This window comes from Nuphar pumila, chromosome 6 (assembly GCF_984573655.1).
Source record: "Nuphar pumila chromosome 6, dmNupPumi1.hap1.1, whole genome shotgun sequence".
NCBI classification, from domain to species: Eukaryota; Viridiplantae; Streptophyta; class Magnoliopsida; order Nymphaeales; family Nymphaeaceae; genus Nuphar; species Nuphar pumila.
This window is the reverse complement of record NC_143254.1, coordinates 116,132,035-116,153,024: the sequence shown is the minus strand read 5'-3', so window position 1 is coordinate 116,153,024 and position 20,990 is coordinate 116,132,035. Positions and strand designations below refer to the sequence as shown.

Here is a 20,990-nt window from a genome sequence, read left to right as displayed (position 1 = left end):
AAAAAAAAAAAAAAGAAGTGACACAAACAAGTTTGATTAAACACTTTGATTTAGTTCCAGTTGGGCAAGCCAGTCACTTGAGACCAATATCTTTTTTTAAAGGCAAGCTGGGGTTAGGTAGACCCCTACCAGAATTCATTCTCAAAAGAATCAATACATGAGTCTATATGCGATCCCTTAATGGGGACCAGTCCGGGGGATGGCCCGTACCAAACTTGTTGTATCCCTTTCTTACACTTTTCTTAGGTACCCGTGTGGATCAGCCAACTGAGCATCTCGGTCCTCATAGACACAAGGTCTATGCACAACTTCTTGTGCGTGCAGACTGCTAAAAGAGCAAGTATAGAACGATACCCCCAACACCTCTTTGAGGTGGTAGTGGGGAATGACAGGAAGCTACGATGTACCGCTCTCTATCCTGCTTGAAGATTCAAGGGACGACCCTGTCTAGGGACATGTATGTCCTGCCCTATGAAGACATTGTGCTTGGCATGCAGTGTAACACCCTTGAAGACATTGTGCTTGGCATGCAGTGTAACACCCTTGATTTTTTAATCCTGTAATTTTGTGATTATTTTATAAATATAAGTTTTTTTTTATGAGATTGAAGATTTATCAGTTCTTCTTGGGTTTTGGGTCTTCATTGGGTTTGGATTAGACCCATTGGGAATCGAGGGCATAGTCATCATTTTTTAGGTTGCCCATAGGCATTTTGGGAAAGGAACGTGTGGCCTTGTGAGGATAGAGCTGGCTTGTACGAGAATAGAGTGATTGAGGTTTTGGGTTCAGCCATCGGTAATTTGGGTATGAAAAAGGAAGTTTAAAGATTTAATTGGGCTGCAAGGGCGAAAGTGTTCATTTGCATGGACATTTGACTGGGGTGAGGGCCAAGTAGCCCCCACCTCTCCCTCTCCAAACACGTCTACCCCCTTTTTTCTTTTAATGATGTTGGTTTTATTTTTATTTTTATTTTTATTTTTATTTTTATTTTTTGGGTTTATTTTTTCACACCTTTCACACATCTACTCCTCTCTCTCTCTCTTCACACCCCTTCCTCACTCTCCCCTCCCTTAACGTCTCACCCTCATCTCTCTTCTTATCTCTCCACCGTATTTCCCTTCCTCTCTCTCTCTCTCTCTCTATATATATATTTCTGAGGTCAACGGTGGAGCCCAGAGGCTGACTTTGGCAATCTTTTTAGCATTTTGTTTTGGAATTTTTGCATTTTTGCGGTATGGTTTCTCCCTCCATGAATACTTAGCTAGTGGATAACATGATCATGTTTCAATCTCTGTTTTTTAATATTTTTAAGCATGTTGTTATAGTCGCCGAATTTTTCTACATCTCAATTTCTGTCTTTGAATGTATTTTAAGCATGTTGTATGTGCAAAAAATTTTAGCATCTCACTTTCTGTTTTTGAATGTGCTTTAAACATGTTATGGTTCTCTTGGTGAGTAAAACATCTGGAAGATAAACACTTTCAGACAGAATATTCTAGTCTCTCTCTCTCTCTCTCTCTCTCTCTCTCTCTCTCTCTCTTTCTCTCTCTCTCCACGGTCCACGCATATACACAAGACAAACACGTGCATATTCATGTACTAATGCATTTCTGTCTGAGACATGCTGAAAGAGAACTGAGAACCATTTTACCGATAGTCTGACTGTAATTTGCATTCTTATATGGCTAACTGTAATCCATAGCTTATATTATCTAGTATCCAACAGTTCTGTAAATCTGAACAGCATCTGGATGTATAAAAGACTCATCATGTCTTGAAGCCACTGTGCTGGTATGCTGCATTCTGTCGTAGTTCAGCAATAGACTCAACGTCCTTGTAAGTACAGACCTCCCTCAGTGCTCTCCATCCATACTTTGACAGAAGCTCTTTGAAATCATCTTCACTATACAAGGTTGCATCCTCACTGCTCACAGGTTGTTGGTTGCATTCATCATAATGGTAAAGCTTGATAGTCACACCTGAAACATTCAAGTTTATTCCGGGCGCAAACTTGCAATTAGTAATAACAGTAACAGTAACTAGAAATAGGGCTAGGAACAATGTTGTGAAAAGTTTTGAGGCGTAGCGAAGCGCACTATCAAAAACTGAGGCCAGAAGTAGAGCTAAGCCTCAATTTTTTTTAAAACCTAAAAAGTACTATAAAAAATATCTAAAAATACAAATAAACAAAAAAATGCTTTATTGATAAAGCAACAACCACTAAGATAGAAAATCTCAAATAAATACCGAAATTTTTATTATACATAATTACTTTTTCATATCACATAATTATACAAAAAATTATTGGTTTTTATTTTCTAAATGAGTTCCACGAGAAAAACTACACAGGATATTCATTACCTTAACTATCTTCTCTACCATCAACACTCAGTTTGGTTTTAGACTTACCAGCCTAACATCCTATGGACTAGGGGTGCAAATGGATCTGATACCGTCAAATATCCAATCCAAGTCTGGCATATTATTTCCATATCTAAATCATTCAAGTAAGATCCAAACATGCATTCAGATTGGACTCCGATTCGCTTAGCATACAGATCCATTGCTGATGACCATCCATCTCAACTAATGTTAGAAAGACATGTCGTAGACATGAGGACACATGAGCAGGTTCAACTCGGAAGTTTGAAAATGTTTTGAAAAATAAGATATGAGGACACAATTTTTTGAAGTTTTTAATTAATAAAAAACTAATTTTTTGTTATTTTAATGTTAAAATATGCATTTTATTAAAATAAACCTTTAAAATAATAATAAATAATGCATTTTAATGTTTTGAAAATGCATTTTTTGTTATTTTTTTTGTCATTTAAGCCTCAGACATGCGCCTCAAGGCGAGGCGCACTTTTTGCACCATGAGGCACGAATTTAACAACATTAGCTAGGAAAAAGAGACAAGCTGCTCATGGTATGGCTTGTAAAGAACTTGTTTGAACCTGTAAAATGGGCTTGGCAAGCGGAACACAAGCAACAGGTATTTGGATGGGCTCGACTCGTATAGGTTCATTAAGTAGCAACAAATATATTCTAGATATATTTTATATCGTATCATATAGTGTAAAATAAATACTCAAAATGTTTGGCTCGCAAGCAATAGCAAGTCAGCTTGAGCTTGCTCAATTGGTCCAGAGTTCAAATCCATTGATTCCAACTTTGGAACAATGTGCTGTTTTCCAAATGAGCCAACACAAGCTCGGCCCGAATCATCACAAAAACAAGTCAAGCTTGAATACCCCATGTTCGGTTCAATTGGCTTATTTACCAACCTTAACTAAAACAGATAACAAATCAGAAACAAGTGGAAGTTAAAAATATACCAGGATCAACATGAAGGGTATAAGTTGTCAAGGGCATCGCACGATCAAAGCTTCTAACTACACCATCCCCATCTTCCACCCAAAATGATCGCTTGGATCTCAATCCAAAAGCACTCCTAATGGCATCTTTGATCGCACCTGCAGATCCATCAATTCCAATCCTTCTGGTCACTTCACCCCACTTCACCACAATAACACGCCCTACAGGCCGTTGCAGCTCAGCAGCAAAATTGCAGCCCATAGCACCATCCCAAGGGGTCATATCTGTTATGCCCAACAAACAATGGAGCAGAAATGTGGTGACATTGCATGAAGGACCAGGAATTTTACTGGAGGAAGCTAGTCAGCTCACCAGTTTCACTGCCATCCCTCCAATTCCATGCAGTCCTTCTGTTTTGTGTGGGACATTCTTGGCATATAATAGTTGCTGCTGTTTGGTTATTATTTTCTAACCTCCTCTCTGTACTTAGTGGTGAAGGATCCATAACTAAAAAGAAATGTACCATTATGTTTTCTGGTCAAAATATCAGAACAATAAAAAAAGTGTGGGGGGGGGGTAGATGACTTTAATAAAAATATGCAATGTCACATAGGCAATTGTAAAATCCAAGAATTTTCTATGAATTTTTTATGATTATTCATAAATAAAAGCAGAATTTGTCCAAATATGGTGGGCAAATTTAATTGATATTTAAATTTTTACATGTCATCTAATTGTTGATTTTAAATTAAATTGGCATTTAATTGCTAATTTTAATTGAATTAACATTTAGTTAGAATTATATTTAAATTAGCAATTAATTTGGAGTTTAGAAGACATTTAAATAATAATTTACATTTAAATGACATTTCTTGGTTTGGATCACTAAATATTAAATTTGGTCTAAATAATAAACTTGGACCTTGATGTGGACTCAAGTGTGGGTTGATCCATGTGAGAATTGATTTGGATCTACTTGTGCAAAGAACCAAGTGGGAGGGGCGCATATGCCCAAGTGGGCCAAGTGGGAGCAAGTAGTGGAGGGGACCACTTAGGGCAAGTGGAAAGGAAGGAGAAGCTTCTTTTCTTCTCCCTCTCCTCTAGATGACATCCCCTAGTGAGATGATGGTGGTGGGGACTACCACTTAGGGCAACACATGAGGGAAGTGTGGAGAAGCTTGCACTCCACTCTCTCTCCTTCTAAAGCCACCACCCTTATTCTCACTAGCTGTAAGACTCATGGTTTTCCTAAAAAAAAAGAAAATAGATGTTTTGGATCCACACACACACACACACTCCCCCGTATTTCTATTTAAACCCCCCACATGTTTCACGCAGAAGCCATCCGAGCCCCTCCCCTCTCTCAACTCTCCCATGCTCGAACCCCAATCTCCCCCCCCCCTCGTTTGCTCCCTCTCTCTTCCCTCCCTTTCTCTTCTACTTTTACGGCAGGCAAGCCAGAGCCACCTGTGAAATTTTTTTAAATTCCGCAGCCCATTTCATAGGGCAAATTTTTAAAAAAAATCCAAAAAATGGACCGAAATGACCCTGGGTGCGGTCAACGCACCCAGGGTCGGGTTGACCGCACCCGGTGCCGCACCCGCACCCGCGTCGACGTGGGTGCGACACCCTGCTAGCTGAATCCCTATTATATAGGCTCATATGGGTTGAAGGCGCCATAACATACATGAATGGGTTGGGGTTAAGTTAAACCTAAGCACATCAATAACAAATTACCCTAAAGTAGGGGTGGCATTCGGGTCGGGTCGGCAGGTCAGCATACCTCAACACGAACCCAACCCGTTTATTAAACGGGTCGGTTGTGACAAACACGAACCCGACCCATTTATTAAACAGGTAACCCGACACGACATGGTTAACCCGTTTAATAAACGGGTCGGGTCGGGTAAACGGGTTGGTGGGTGGGTCGGGTTCGGTTAAACGGGTTGACCCGCCCGCCTAACCCGTTTATTAAACGGGTCAGTCGGGTTGGCATACCCCTAACACGAACCCGACCCGTTTAATAAACGGGTTAGGCGGGTCGACCCGTTTATGACACGAACCCGTTTAAGCCAAACCCGAACCCGCCTAAGAAGCGGGTTGGCGGGTCGTGTCAGATTTTGCCGTCCCTACCCTAAATGGGTACTTAGGCTATTTTAGCCTTGGATTTCTTAAAGAGATAAGACATGTAATATAAATCAACCTATAGTAATGAATATGACCCATTTATTTTCAGGCTTACCTTGGAGAGGGTAGGTGGTACAACCCCCTTTGTGACCTCTTTTTGATATTTTGTGAGAGTTAGGCATCTTACCTTGTCTTCGGTCGTTGAGGGTATAGGAGACCAGACTACCAATGTGTCCTAGGTAGTAGATTCATACTTTCTGCAAAAGTTCATGGTGCATCCTAATTATTGCAGGCCTTGCGGGGTTCCTCCCGGTTACAAACAGCCCGCTTGGCTTACCAAGCAGTTAGATACACGAGAAATGAAATAGCATAATAAGCGTCCGTTGTGGTCTCTTCTATCTCAGGGTGTCCCACGAGTACCTGATGAAAGTGTTAAGCAAGAGAAACAATGACCTTGTAATCACAATTACCTTATATTGAAAAGGTGCCCTAATTGTGTAATACATAATTATGAATATTGGTATGATGCATGATATGGGATGGCAAGGTAAGATAACCATTGGTGAGTTTATGGAATAGTTTTGGTGAAAACTATTGTATTATGCTTATGTTGAATTTGGATATTGAAAGTATGCAATTGATATTCGTATATCATGATTATGAAACTGATGTATTATATTGTCTTGTATCACGAATGAATGAGGGTTATGTATACTTAAGTTATGTGCAACTTGCATTGTTATTGTACCTATCATTATATAAATCATTCAGGTGATGAGTAGTGGCTTTATGAGCGATGGCGGGATACAATGGACGAGCCAAGAACCACACTTTCTTTAGGATCCTAGGAAAACACTGACTTAGATTTTTCCTAAGTCATAAACAGTTTATTTTAAGTTGATGTAATTAAGACTATTACATTTTCAATTTGAATTAGATAGCCTGTTTACTTATATGAATGGTTTGAAATTCCGATTATAGATCATATGTTATGTTTCAGATTCAAATTCTTTTTAGAAGAACCGAATTACGACAATGGATGTGGACCCAAATCCAAGGGATTAGAATCCAGTCCCATGAGGTTAAAAATAACTATAACCCACCTAAGATTTGTAACCAATGGCCAATTAGAATTATTTTGCTATATTTGATGTTTTGTCATTGGGTAGTCTCTTTCCGGAGTTAGATTCTACGGAGCTATTAAACCTTAGCGCTTGCACACAAGCTGACTCACTAGAACTTAGTTCTATAGAGCAATGCCTTATAGACTTGTCCTTGATCGTCTTTTCTAGAACGGGTTCTAAGAGGCTATTAAACACTAACGCTTGCGCACAAGCTGACTCCTTAGAGTTTAATTTGGTTAAGACAATGCCATGAATGAGATCTCGCATTAAATTGTGCATTAAAAAAAATGGCCAAATTTTGGGGCGTTATAGCAATTCTTTTTCTTCTTTTTTCTTTTCCAATTCCACTACAGATTTAGGAATGATTAATTCAAAAGCGTCATTCAGAAACAATAATTGTTCCAATGGGGTCAATATTCCACCAGATCACATGTATCCATCATCTAATAGTAAAAGACATTGACACTAGTCAATGGAGCCAGCAAAATGGTGAGCAGTGCATGGGTATTGGTTAGTTTGTCAGTAAGCTGCAGTTTCTGCTTACTTGAAAACAAATAGTTAGCCATACATGGACAGCTAGTAAAGAGTATAAAAATATTTCATTTTCTTCCTGGGGTACCAAAAACCAATAAACTAAGAAAAAGTTATACTGGCAATGGAAAATTTGAAAATGCTATTTGCACTAGCTGTATACATAAAAACTCAATCTTACAGATGTTTAGTGGAAATAATTCCATGGTATTAATAGGAAGGGAACTTTTGTAATTAAATAAAGGAACATTAAGCTTTTCAGATCACTCCACTAACCGAGAGTATGTAGAAAGACAAGAATCCATGGAAACAGGTCTCTCAACTATCTAAAGCAAACTCAAGTTCACATTTTAGAATCACCTGATAGATAATTTATTCCTACATGTCCAAATAGTCTATCAATAAGAACGGAAAAAAATGGCTTTTAACTTTGTGAGCTTAAAATCTCTTAGTTATTAACAGAATATTGGTACAATTGTTGCATCCAGTAACCGTTTTGAAAAGGACTCACCCTGTACTAGTTCTTACACCACTCCAGAAAGGCTCTAACAAGCTGAACCTAGCAAAGTTAATTCAACAAGCATCAATTTTTTCAAAGTGTAAATTTTATTCAAGAAAAGTTTCGCTAAACCAGTTACACTACATCATGCTGGTTTTGAACCCTTGGATCCTCTACCAACAAAAAGGTAAACCAATAATTCCAACAGCAACAACATATGAATGCTGCATGAATTTCAATTTTTCATGCATGTTCAGGGAAAATCAAGAAATAGAACAAAAGGAACTTAAGTACAAATATAACTATTTTATAAAGACTAAAACATCTTCCAGATAAATTAAGAATGAAATGATAAGCAGCAACAATCATAGGTGAGAGATATTCAGATCCCAAGTTTTTAGCATGAAATCATTCCCCTACATAATTTGCTGACCAACCATATAACACCTGCTTATGGGCATAAGTGAGAATTGAAACAAATACAGAGAAGAATTATTCAACTAAGATAAGCCCCGTTGAAGCAATATGTAAGCATACAAACTTATCCTAAAGAGTTGTTTCAAATGAAGAATCAAGCATATTTTCTTTATCCTCGAGAAAGATCTTGAATGTTTAGAAGAGAATACATATCCATTCAAAGAAAGTTGAAACAATCTATGAAAGCAGAAGATAACACTGGGTAGAGCAGTTTAGGAAGATGCTACACTTTATGCTCATATGAGCTTCTGTTGGAGGGCCATTGCTTGAGTATAATGGTAAGTGCTCAAGCTGTCCATGTGGTGATGTGGGTTTGAGTACTGAGAACAGCCACATCTTGCAGAAAAGCAGAATGTTAGGACCAACCCAGTATGAGCAACCCAGAATATGGGACTGCAGTGGGTAAAGCCCTTTTTATGAGCTTCTGCAGATATATTGCTTGAGCTTACTTAGTAAAACCATAATATTTAAGGTTGGTCGATAATTCTATAAAAGAAAATAAAGAATGCACAAAGGCAACAAAAACTTTTAAATGCAAAAAATTTACAACACAAAGGAAAGAGAATAGGGAAAATGTTGATGTCTATAATACCAGCACAAGCTTACAGGATTCTAGAGAATAAGATATAAAAAGTCAAAAAATTATACTATCATTACCACCATGCGCATGATCAATTTAAATAGTAGGTCACCAATATACTCGCCCTTTTCCCTTTATATTGCCAGCTAATGTCAAACCGTCATTAAAAAGAAATAAGAGTACAAAAGAGGTATGATAATAGCTGGAGAGGAACAACTTAAATATCACCACAATGCAAGCAACTGGCAGAGGTATGAAAGAACCATATTTACCTCTTTGCAGGTAAGGAAATGCAGGTAACAAGCAATGGAAACTGCTTGTAGATGGCAGCAACACCATAAGTCAATTGTGAATAATATTACAGTAGAAATACCAAGCAAGCTATTTTCAAATTGCAGGATGCTGTGGTACCAAAAGCAAATTATATTTGCTTGCCCAACGCTGAGAATTAGTTACCATATATGACTTGCTATTAACATGTAAATCTAAAAAGTTTACAAAAAGGAGGAAAAACCATGACCAAGATAGAATCACAAGGTTGATTGACATAGACCACCTATAGTGTCCTTTCAAGATCAAATGATTAAAACTAGAGCTAGGCAGTAGCCAACTTGGAGATACCCCAGAAAAGACCTCAATTCAACTAATCTTTTACATTTTACCCCAAGTTGGAAAAAAAACAATTTCTGGAAAATGGCACAACTTTGAATTGCAAAGATAAACTTTACTAAAGACCTCATAAGTTGTTGAAAGGAGATGCCATGCCCTGTTTCTACAGTTTTTTCCTAACCTTGTCAAATCCACAAAATTACATGACTGGCTCCCTAGCCTAAACAAAACTACATCACCTGTTCTTCAATAACATCATCATTAAGAAATGTTCTAGAGCCAAGAGGTAAATCCTTAATTGAAACCATAGTTGTCAGAACGGGAATCGAAAACGGGAAGCAGTACGGGCATCGAAATCGGGAAGCAGTCCATCCAAATTTTTGGAGGATTCAGGAAGTGGGAAGCGGTAGGGGGAACCATTCAGAAAGTGGTATGAGAAATTATGAGAAATAATGATAAAATGATGGATGTAAGAAAACAACTTTTAAAGAATGATTTTTTTTGAAGAAAAAAGAAGTATGTCAAAATGAATAATTAAGAAATGACGTCCACAATTGACAATTATATCATTTTATTAGAAAAACTACCTAAGATCATTTAATTGGATAAATAAATAACACATACAATCAATAAAAATGCAAAACCTTTAAAAACTACAACTTCATAAGTTTATTTCGGAGTTTGGATACAAAACATTGATATAATAAAAAAATTTGTGCAACAATTGATGTGTAATTCATCACATATTACAATTCTATGAAACTTCAACTAAGCCTAACAATAAAATCAATTATTATATGATACCTTTAAACAATAAGAAATGTACAAGAGTGGAGAATGTTATATATGTGTGTGTGTCTTAACAAAACAAACATCTAACAACATATAGCTAATTATGTATTGCTAATGATTTCATATTAATGTAGGTATGAATATAGTAATTGTAATATAATAAAGCTGCATATAAGATACATAAATTACTGAGTTGCTGCACAAAAAGTAATACAAATTAGGCTGATAAACTATTTCTCCTTGAACATATGTAACCATATTATGAAACAAAGAACAACTACAATTAAGAGAGAGCACAACAGTCCAACATGCATATAAAAAAAAATCAAACTAGATATGGTAATTCAAAAAAAATAAAAGCAAATTTTTTTTGCAATCAAAACAATAAGACTAAAGTCAAAAGTCATGTGCATTTATATTCTATATACTATGTAAGTCTGTGCATTTAATTGAGATGAACAAGAGAAAAAGAGGTGCTTGTGGCTGCACTAGACAAAAATCACACTACAAATGGTGAAGAACTAGAATTCTTATATATGAGGAATTGAATTCCTCAACTTGGGAATTATAATTCCAATGAAAATAAAAACTCAGATTCTCATGGATGGAAATCGGGATTCCTATGCATAGGAAGCGGGATTCCACGGTTCCTGCTTGCTGGGAATCATGATTCACACCTTATAGTAGTGCTTCCGGTAACTATATTCGAAATAGACGGTTCTTTGATGGCATCAGTTCTGATTCTGGTCATGGTAACTTTGGAATGAAATAAAGAGGGTGTCAAACTAAGAATGTATGAGAGACAAAAACTTGATGAATTTTATTGTGAAGTCCTTTATTTGATGTTTCATGTAAAACCACGGATAGATATGATTTCAAAACTAGATCATCTGGGAGCCTGTAATTTTGGACAAAATTAACAAAAATAAGTAAATAACCACAAAAGATGTGTATAAATCCAAAAACAAACAAAAGAAGATAAATTTTCATAAGTTAGACATGGGACCTTATGTGAACTAAAAAGTAATGGGCCCTCCATGAACCAAACACTAGGGCCCAAATGTGTCCAAAGGGTGGTGGTATAATTTGTCAATCTCATCAACTGTTACACACAAACATGGCTGCTGGTAGGAGTGTCTAGGAAACACAGCTCAGAATTAACCCTAAACAATATTTTGATGTACCGTATTTAGTGTCATAAGGAAAACTACTATGGTACTCAACTGCTATACCACATTAGTGAAAAGATAAAGCTCAATGTGTGTCAAGCACTAGATGCAGATTTCAACAATGGGACCTATACAAAGTTGCAAACCAATGCATACACCATGATGAAGTATGATGGTTTAGACAATGATAAATTATAAATATTACAGTTTTGGATTTACTCTTATCCAATATGAGGGTGGTAAAATTAGCACCAGGTAAACATCAAAGGACCAAAGTAAGAAATGTTATAAATAAGTATGATATAGAGAATAATTCAGACCAATATACACAGAGAAATTAGGATAGATCATAAGTGCAAGTAAACTAGATAAAACTAACCACTAAGAAATCTAAAAAAGTAAGTGCAAACTAAAAAAAAGTCAACTAACCTAAATCAAGAGTATGGAACAGAGTTGTCAATCGAGAAAGCGGGAGCAGGAAGCCAGAACGGAAAGCGAGACACTTCTAAAATTTTAGGAAGCGGGAAGCACGGGACGGCTTATAAGCGAACCAGGAATCATTTCGGAAGCGAACCAGGATCCAACGGGGAAACGAATAAGGAAGCAACCTAGGATTCAAGTAGGAAGCGAAGGGGAAGCATATAGGAATCGAAAGAGAAGCGAAAATGTAATTATGTTTTTTCTAATTTAGCAAAATATAAGATTTATGTTATCATTGACAAAATAAAACATTAGTAGATAACATTAAAGTTGATCTATTAATCTCAAAACACAATCATATATGCAAGTGCAACCATTTAATAAATAACTTGGCAGTGATATCACACATGCACACAGAAAAAAAAAACTAGGCCAAACAATAAACAGATATTCCCAAGCATGCTAAACTGAAGACAAATCTAAAAGGTGCATGTCTTTAAAGTGTAGTTGCCAAACACAAGTATAATTACTTTGGAAGAGAAGGGTCTAAAAAATACCCTAAAATCCACATCCAAGAGCAAAAGAGTGAGTGAGAGAGAGAGAGAGAGCAGAGGGGGAAAGAGTGAGAGACAGACATGGCAAGAGACAAAGAGAGAGAGGAGAATCAAAGAGTGTGTGAGAGAGACAGAGAGTGAGAGAGAGAGAGAGAACAAGTGAGAGAAAGAGATCCAGTGAGACACTGAGAGAGAGCGAGAGCAGAGGGAGAGAGTGAGAGACACAAGGCGAGAGACAGAGAGAGGGAGAGGAGAATCAGAGAGAGAGAGAGAGAGCAAGAGACAAAGATAGAGCAAGAGAGAGAGAAATCAGACGAGAGTGTGAGACAGATAGAGCGAGAGAATGTGAGAGACAAAGAGCGAGAAAGAGGGAGAGTCGAGAGAGATAGCGAGAGGGAGAGGAAGAGTGAGCCAGTGAGAGAGAGAAATCAGGCGTACCTGAAGGCCCTGAAGAAGTCCATGATCACGGAGGCCGTTGAAGCCCGTTGAACATCGATGAAAGCTAATGGAGATGGTCGTCGAAGGTGGAGAGAGAGAGAGAGAGATTGGGGAAAGTCAAAAACCTATTAGACTTTCCCTTTTTATAAGGGATAATAACCATTATACCCTTAAGAAAAGGGTATTTACTACTTTTTTATTTTTTTTTGTAAAAAAAAAAAACTTGAGGCTAAACATGGAATCTCGCTTCCCCTAAATGGGAAGTGCACTTCTCAAATTTAAAGGTCATTTCCCCTAACGTTTCGGAAGCACAACGTTTCGCGCTTCCGAAGCGCATCTCGGGGAAGTGTGCTTCCCCGCTCCCTATAGCACTTCCGATAACCCTAGTATGGAATGATCTTAAATTTCAACAAAATTACGGTTTCTACTTTTAACTACCACAAAGATAGACCATACAACAAAAACACAATGGATAGAACATGTTACAGATATTGGTTCAAATTATGTAAGAAAAAAAAAGAAATTGAGAGATGTCGAGACATATATATCTATATATAAATATATATGTATGTATATGTATGTATGTATGCATGCATGTCACATGAGACCAAGGCCAAGAAACAATAAGCTGCCTTCATATGAAGTTGTTCTTCAAATTATTGAGAATCCCATGACTCTTCTCTAAGAAAAGAAAAATAAATACAATACCATATGAAAAATACAAACCATAATCAGAAAGACCATGCATGGGACAACTCTAACTTCCAGTGATGGGTTAGAGCAAACCCACCACGTTGATGATGTTTGCTGAGATATGTACTCTATGTGTGTCATGTGTTGTAATACTTTCTTGTACAAGTTCTTTATTTATAGGGGTATTCTTGTCCATTCATGTAATTCAGTTGTATGAGTCAAAGTAAGAGGAGCATATTTGTCTCAGTTTAGAAAGGAGGTTAGAAGGATGGGAAGTCCCCTTCATTTGTTGTATTGTATTCTCATTTGCAATTGTAATGAAGGTTCTACTTGTCTCTTTATTGTTCTTGCTTCTCCATTAATGGTTGAACCATGTGCATGTGATTTTCCATATGGCATCAGAGCCATTCTTGCTTTGAGAGTCATCTTACTATGCTGAAGATAAAAGAGACTTCATTCTGTTGCATCAGTTTTTGTGTCGCCGAGATACACGGAACAAAGTTTGGAATTGGAAATTCTCATTTGGGGCTTTGCTAGAGGGTGATTTTAGAAGCTTTCCAAATCAAATAGCATGCAATTTGGTTAGGTATCTGATTTTCTACAAATTTCCTAAGATTTTCTGAATTCTATGTGAAACAGATTTGACAAAATCGTTGACTCTGAGTTTATTGGCAGTTGTTAAGGGATCAGATTGCTTCTATTAGTGTCACTTTTCTGTTAGAAGTAATTAGAAACCTATTTTGTGCCCTATCTTGCTGTATTTTGAAAGTTGTGTGGAGATTTAAGAGAGTATATCACATTGTACCTATTTCTTGGCTATTTGTGCTCATCGGCTGATTTTAGAGGGTTGATCTTGTTGAGTTTTTGGCTCTGACAGTATTTTCGGCACTGTCATATTTGGCACAATACTTGCATTCTTGGTGTGGTTTTTGATGAGTGATCATCTTATTGCCTTGTGCCAATAGCGGGTGCGACCCTTGGACACGGCTTCCTTTGTGTCAGGTGAAATCAACCACACTGAGGTCCATTTCTATTCAAAAGTAGATTCAGTTAACCCTAACCAAGTCGCGTTTTATATATATATATATATATATATATATATATATATATATATATATATATATATATATATATATATATATATATATATATATATATAAATACATAAAGGCACACACACACACACACACACACACACACACACACACACACACACATATATATATATACCTCCGCACCAGTGTGGTGTTATTTTGCAGATTCTTAATTTGATCTATTGCATGAATTTATGCATGATGAATTGATAATTGTTTTTATTTCATTAGTGTTAACTTTATATATATATACCCTCCCCGCACCCCCGCACCCAAGTTTTTTTAAAGTGCCGCATCTGCACCTATGAGACATAGGCTTGGATTTTGGGTTATTACTGGAAGTATTATGTGGTATTCTCTCGTTTGGTCATATACAACATAGTGTGCCATTGTTTTGCTATGTTTGTTACTTTTGTGCAGCATCTTTGAGGAGTTTTAGGGGTTTGTAGTTGTGGAAGTGGTGATTTGTAGTTGTGGTATGGAAAAGAAGGAAACTATTCAAGTTATTTCCATCAAGTTGGATGGGACTTACTATGCCTATTGGGTTGGGTTTGCAAAGACTGTGGTGAAGGGGTTTGGTTATGGGGGTACTTAGATGGTACTAAATCGAAGACAAAGAAGGGTGATGCCAATTATGATGTCGAGATTGCAAAAGTTAAATTATCGCTCTTTGATTCTGTGGAGCAAAAATACTGCAGTGAATATTTTGAAATATAAAGTAGCCAAGGATGCTTGGAGTTATTGAAAGTAGATCTATGAGCAAGGCATTGAGAGAAAAAAATGAGTCTATTCAAGTGTTCCTTACAGGATTTCAACAACTATATGATACATTGGCCTTGATGCTTCCTAACAAGCACACCAAATATGATGAATGCATAGAGTGCAAGAATCGTGATTCTGAGTCTAGAGACCAACAACAGCTTATTGATTTCCTAATGGCGCTTCATCTAGAGTTTGATAGTATTTGCAACAGTATACTTCACTGCCCCTTCCTTCCTTCTCTAGTTCAAACTTTGGCTGAGCTGATGGCTGATGAGGCCAAGATTAAGTCTTTCAGTGCTTGGTCTTCAAATGAGGTAGTGCTTATTGTTGCCAAGCATCTAGGTGGTAGGGGAGGAGGCAAAGGTGGTGGTAGGAATGGAGTCCCTAGAGATGTGAGTTCAGTTCGTGCCATTATTGTAAAGGATATGCGGATATGAGAAATACATGCCCAGTCCTGACGAAAAAGAAGAGTGAAGCCTTTGTAGCATCTTCTAGTGCAGAGGGCTCTAAGCCCAAGGATGGTCAGGTGGATAGTAGTAGTGGGGTCTCTAAGTTTGGCTCAGAGTCATCAAATGGTTGTGCACAAGAGAGAGGAGGAAGGAGATGGTATTGAGTAGAAACCGATTCCCACCTTCAGATTCCTTGATGGATCAGTTTTCACATAACAAATAAATAGGTGTTAGAGTTACATTAAGGTTTGGCATTTTACCTAAGTACCCCCTTTACAATGGAGATAAATAGAGAATAATCAACCTGACTTCTCTGGAATCCATACGGCTTAATCTCATCAGAGAACCTCTAAAACCAAGTTCTTAAAGCTTATTTCAAACCATATAAAGACCTTTTTAACCTTAATACCTTTTTTCACAGGATTTCCCTTTGCATATCTTGGCGGTTGCTCTATATAGACCTCCTCCTTAAGATTGCCATGTAAAAATGTGTTCTTTACATCCATTTGGAATAGCTGTCAAACATGTATCATGATCAAGGATAACTAGCCAAATTATTTTCATATTAATTAAAAGAAGTTTCATCGTAGTTTAAACCATATTCTTGAGTATACCCTTTCACCAGCGACCTTGCTTTGTACCTCTCTATGTCTGCCTTGCGCTTGATTTTGTAGACCGACTTACATCCTACGATGTTTTTATCATGAGGTCTATCTACTATATCTCAAGCATTAGAAACATATAGTGCATTTATTTCTTCATTCATGGCATCTATCCATCTATAATCTCTACTTGCTTAAAGGTAGTTAGCCGACTCTTGCACTTGCTGAACATGAAAATATACTTGGCATTCAGCACTAAAAGTGTCATATGAAACCCATCTATCAGTGGGGTGTTTTCTCTAGCAGACCTACGAAGAACTGGTTGTACTGATTGGACAATTTCATAGCTGGTATTGTCACTGTCACAATTGTCCTTCCCTAGGTGAAAAATGCAATGACTGGACTGCATCCTATGTCTCAAGTGGAGCATCAGGAGCATCATCACTACCTCTTGTAGTAATATCTCCACCCCTTCTTCTATGTTACACCTGCAAATAGAATATGCCTAAATTTCATTTCTTGTACTAACAACATGCAGAATGTTACTATTCTTTGATTGTTTTGTTAAGAATATAGTTTGGATCTGGATCATATCTGATCTAGAATATGTTTTTGTATCATAATGATTAATTGTAACATATTGTAAATACCCAATCAGTTAAAGGGTATTCATGTAATCTCTGATATTTCTATATAAGGCTGGACGTGACCCTAAGAGAGGTAAGACCCTAAGAGAGGACGTCACTTTGAGATTTCAGATTCTCTCCCTCTCTTTCTTCTCCTGTCTGTTGTTTGTGCAGGAACCATAATCCAGAGGACGTCTTCACATGGTATTAGGGCCTACGAAAGGTAAATAGTCACCCTCTTTTAAAATCGTCTTTTTCTGATCTTTTCTAATAAAAAAAAGGAAAACTCAAACCCAGAACTGATTTTAATCAGATCTGAATCTTTCCTGTCACCAACTGGTGTGTCTTTTCCTCCAACCCAGATCTAAATCTTTCCTGTCAGATTTGATCTCTTTTCAATAAAGATATTGTTCCCCTATTGCTTTTTTATTAATCGACAGATCTGATTGCTGTTTTATCAGATCTGATTGTTTTCCCTTTGCTATCAGATTTCTCTTTTGTGTCAAATCTGACACGCTCTTCCTTAAATCTCCTTTTCATTCCTGATTGCTGTTTTATCAGATCTGCTTGCTTTCTACTTCCATCAGATTTAGCTCATCGTCCCTCCTTTAAAAAAATGGGTATTCTTATCGTACCTGAAGATCATTTCAAAAAAAAAGGAAAAGGAGACATCTGTGATAAGAGATATTTTGTGTTATCGGTGATTTAATTCATGTCTCGAAAAAAAAATGAGACATCCCCGTTTATATTCGTTGCCTGTTTTAGGTTTACATTATTCCTTATTCCCCGTTCTTTGTTTGGTTTTATTTATCTTGTTCTTTCCTTCTTTCCAATGGCCACCCTTAATGCTTCATTTCTTAGCCACCTCGTTGAGAAACTTGATTATTCCAATTTCATCACTAGGAAGAAACAAATCATTCCTTTCTTGTGCAGCTATGATTTATTAGGACACCTTGACGGGTCGATCCCAGTACTTTTAGATTTTGTTTCCCAATCATCTTCAGTCCAGGAAGGAAGTACGGAGAAGATCTTGAAAACTTAGGTTAGAATATTGCTTGGCATAAAGATGACCAGACCAGACAGTCGTTGCCATCATTACAACTACTTTTTCCCTTTAAGTTTTATTACATATTCCCTTTAGAGTTTCTGCAATCGAGTTGTGGGATATTTTGTACCATTGGTATGAAAAAATCTCCACCCCAAAGGTATATCAATTGAAGGCCGAGTTTGCTGAGTTAAAAATAGGTGATTCTTCAGTTGTTGATTATCTCAATAAGATAAAAGTGATTGTAGATCAGCTGGCTGCCATTGGTTCTCCTTTGTCAGATGAAGACATATGTACAAAGACTCTTCGAGGACTTAGAGCATAATACAATATGTTCATTGCCATATATCCCAGCACGGTACCGCGTCTGCCTTTTGATCGCCTGCGTACTATGATGTTAAAACATGAGGCCATGTTTAGCTTATCATCCAGGTCTCAGAAAGATGAAGTGAGTCATGAGGTTATGGTAGCTGCCCAAAGATATACCGGATTCTCCAACTCTAAAGGAAGAGGCTGAGTGCGTGGATGCAATTTTGGTGATCGAGGCACAGGCATTTTACCTACCCCTCTTTCCCAGAATAGCTTGAACATTATATGTCATATATGTGGGAAGAAGGGTCATACTGCTTTCAACTGTTACTAGCACTATGTTTCCATGTACAGACAACCCACAATGTCGATTCCACCTCGTTTTTGGGCATTGACAGCAGCTGCTGCACCTATAGCTGGTCCCCAACCGCGGATCCTAGCTAACTTTATTCAGAGTCCTACTCGCGCAACAACTCCTCATGATTTGAAAGCTCTTAATACAAGTTTTGGGCAGATGAACCTTCAACCGACTCATAATCCTAAAGGAAATCCTTAGGCTGCACACACCAGAGTGCTTTACCCATCAAAGACTCATCCAGGCCGGTTCATCGACTCCGGGGCAGCAAATCACGTCAATGGAAATTCAGGTAAACTCTCTCAATATCAACCTTATCATGGAAATTGATGTGTGATCATTGGGGATAAAATACACCACCGTATCACTCATGTGGGCATTACTACTATTACTACTAGTAAAGGTCCCTCTTCTTTATTTAATATTTTCTTGGTCCCTAATCTTCAGAAAAATCTTATTTTTGTTTGCCAACTTTGTCGTGATACTAATTTTTGTGCCTACTTTTCTCCATCCTTTGTTGTTGTGAAGGACATTCACATGACTCAGACACTTCCTGAGGGAAGGAGATGCGGGAATATGTACCTACTCAATGAAGCTCCAAAGTCATCCGCTCCTTTAGCTAGTCGTGCATTGATTACTTCGTCAAGTTCAATCGTCAGCCAAGACATCGATATTTGGCATTGTAGATTAGGACATTGCAATTCAAGTTTTCTTGATAATCTATATAATAAAGGTTTAATTGATGTCAAAAGAAGAAATTCCTCTTATTGTGTTAGTTGTCGAGTTATGAGTCATGAACTTCCTTTCTCAAGATCTAATAAAGAGCTTTATTTCCCCTTGAACTCATTCGTTATGATGTATGGGGTCCTTTCCTTGTTATCTCTTTATCAAAATCCAAATATTATTTAATTTTTGTGGATGATTATAGTCACTTCACTTGGATATTCTTTTTGAAATCCAATAACCAAGTTTTCTCTACTTTTCATAGATTTAAATCATATGTTAAAACTTAATTCTCAAGAAAAATTCTTGACCTACGAAGTGAGGGTGGTAGTGAATACATGCCAAATGAATTCACACGTTATTTGCATAATAATGACATTCAATGTTAGTTGAATTATTCTAAAACTTCTCAAGAAAATGGAGCAGTTGAAGGTAAGCATTCCTAGAACTTCTCAACAAAATGAAGTCGTTGAAGGTAAGCATCGGCATGTAGTTGAGACAACCTTGACAATGATGTATGATGCGAATTTCATGGGACAGGAGAAATCCCAAGTTTGACAACAAATTTAAATTTGAGCTTGCCCAAATGGCTGGAAGCAGGTAGAAGAGAAACGTCCCACCCTTCAACCATATGGAACCCACAAAGAGAACATGCAGTAGAATTCATTACAATGGTTTTTATGAATTTCAACATAAAGAAACATGGCACAACAAAATCAAACCAACCAACCAAGAAAAGAACCAGCTCAGAGGAGGTTCCCCAAAGCCACTTAAAACCAGACAAACACAATTCCCACAACTCCTTTTCATTAATCCCAATACTCTGATGCCAAATCGTTGTCAAATGTTGGCTAACGATCCGAATACTCGATTCAACAAGTACCGACAAAATAGTATGTCTCAAACTCCCAAGAATCCGAAACAAATACAAATAAAATACGAGAAATACCAAATAGGGAGGCAAAAAAGAAGAGGATACCTTCCTACGCCCGGAGATCATCCGCACCAGCCCGCTCCATCGAAACGATTCCCATCAGAAACGCTCCATTTTTCGAAAGAGAAATCCCCACAACCCCGCAGAAGAAAGAGGGAGAAAAGAAAAAGGATCATCGACCCATTTGGTTACAGATGGAGAAGAGAATCAACGAAATCTTCGCAAAAGTGCTCGAAAAGGAAAAGGAGGTAAAACAACACCATATTGAGAGTGAGAGAGAACCAATCGCGTCGTCTCCCATAAATTTCTATTTGTCCCTTCGTTTTCCTACTTCTGCGTCTGCAGCTCGTCCTTTCCAAGGGAGAAGGGGATGGTGATGACGAGTGCCGCCATTAATCCGACCTGTCCGCAGCAGCTGGAGACAGAAATGCTCTCTCTCTCTCTCTCTCTCTCTCTCTCTCTCTCTCTCTCTCTCTCTCTCTCGATGAAATGAAGTCAAATCTTTGACTCCGATACTTGTGTGTCAACGGCCCGGGCTTATGCCAGGGTCTGACTCAAGTGAGCTCCTTAGTCTAGGTCAGAATCGTCAGACCCATGAACATGAGCTTAAAGGTGCGGTCAGTGGCTCCACATGTGAGGATCCCATGACTCCAGGTCAAATGTAGCGTAAGGCTCACACAAGATCCGACTCTCAAGCAAATGAACGATCTCAAATTTGATCATCTGAGATCTTAGAAAGCTATGTTATCGTAATGGAATC

At 37.7% G+C, this 20,990-nt stretch overlaps 1 protein-coding gene across 2 annotated transcripts; it reads right to left on the bottom strand.

Annotated features, from left to right (window-relative positions):
• Window positions 1-1,569: 1,569 nt before the first annotated feature.
• Window positions 1,570-20,297, bottom strand: LOC149835832 (trihelix transcription factor GT-1-like). 2 transcript variants are annotated; one of them, XM_090010689.1, is made up of 5 exons: window positions 20,276-20,297; window positions 7,612-7,659; window positions 3,691-3,825; window positions 3,339-3,602; window positions 1,570-1,979 (listed from the first exon to the last, which is right to left on the bottom strand). In XM_090010689.1, the coding sequence occupies exons 3-5, from the start codon at window positions 3,821-3,823 to the stop codon at window positions 1,768-1,770; spliced, it is 609 nt and encodes a 202-aa protein (XP_089866815.1). In that variant the 5' UTR covers window positions 3,824-3,825; window positions 7,612-7,659; window positions 20,276-20,297; the 3' UTR covers window positions 1,570-1,767. The 2 variants fall into 2 exon arrangements, with proteins under 2 accessions (XP_089866815.1, XP_089866814.1); XM_090010688.1 differs by lacking the exons at window positions 7,612-7,659; window positions 20,276-20,297 and having other exon boundaries at window positions 3,691-3,933.
• Between the last annotated feature and the right edge of the window lie 693 nt (window positions 20,298-20,990).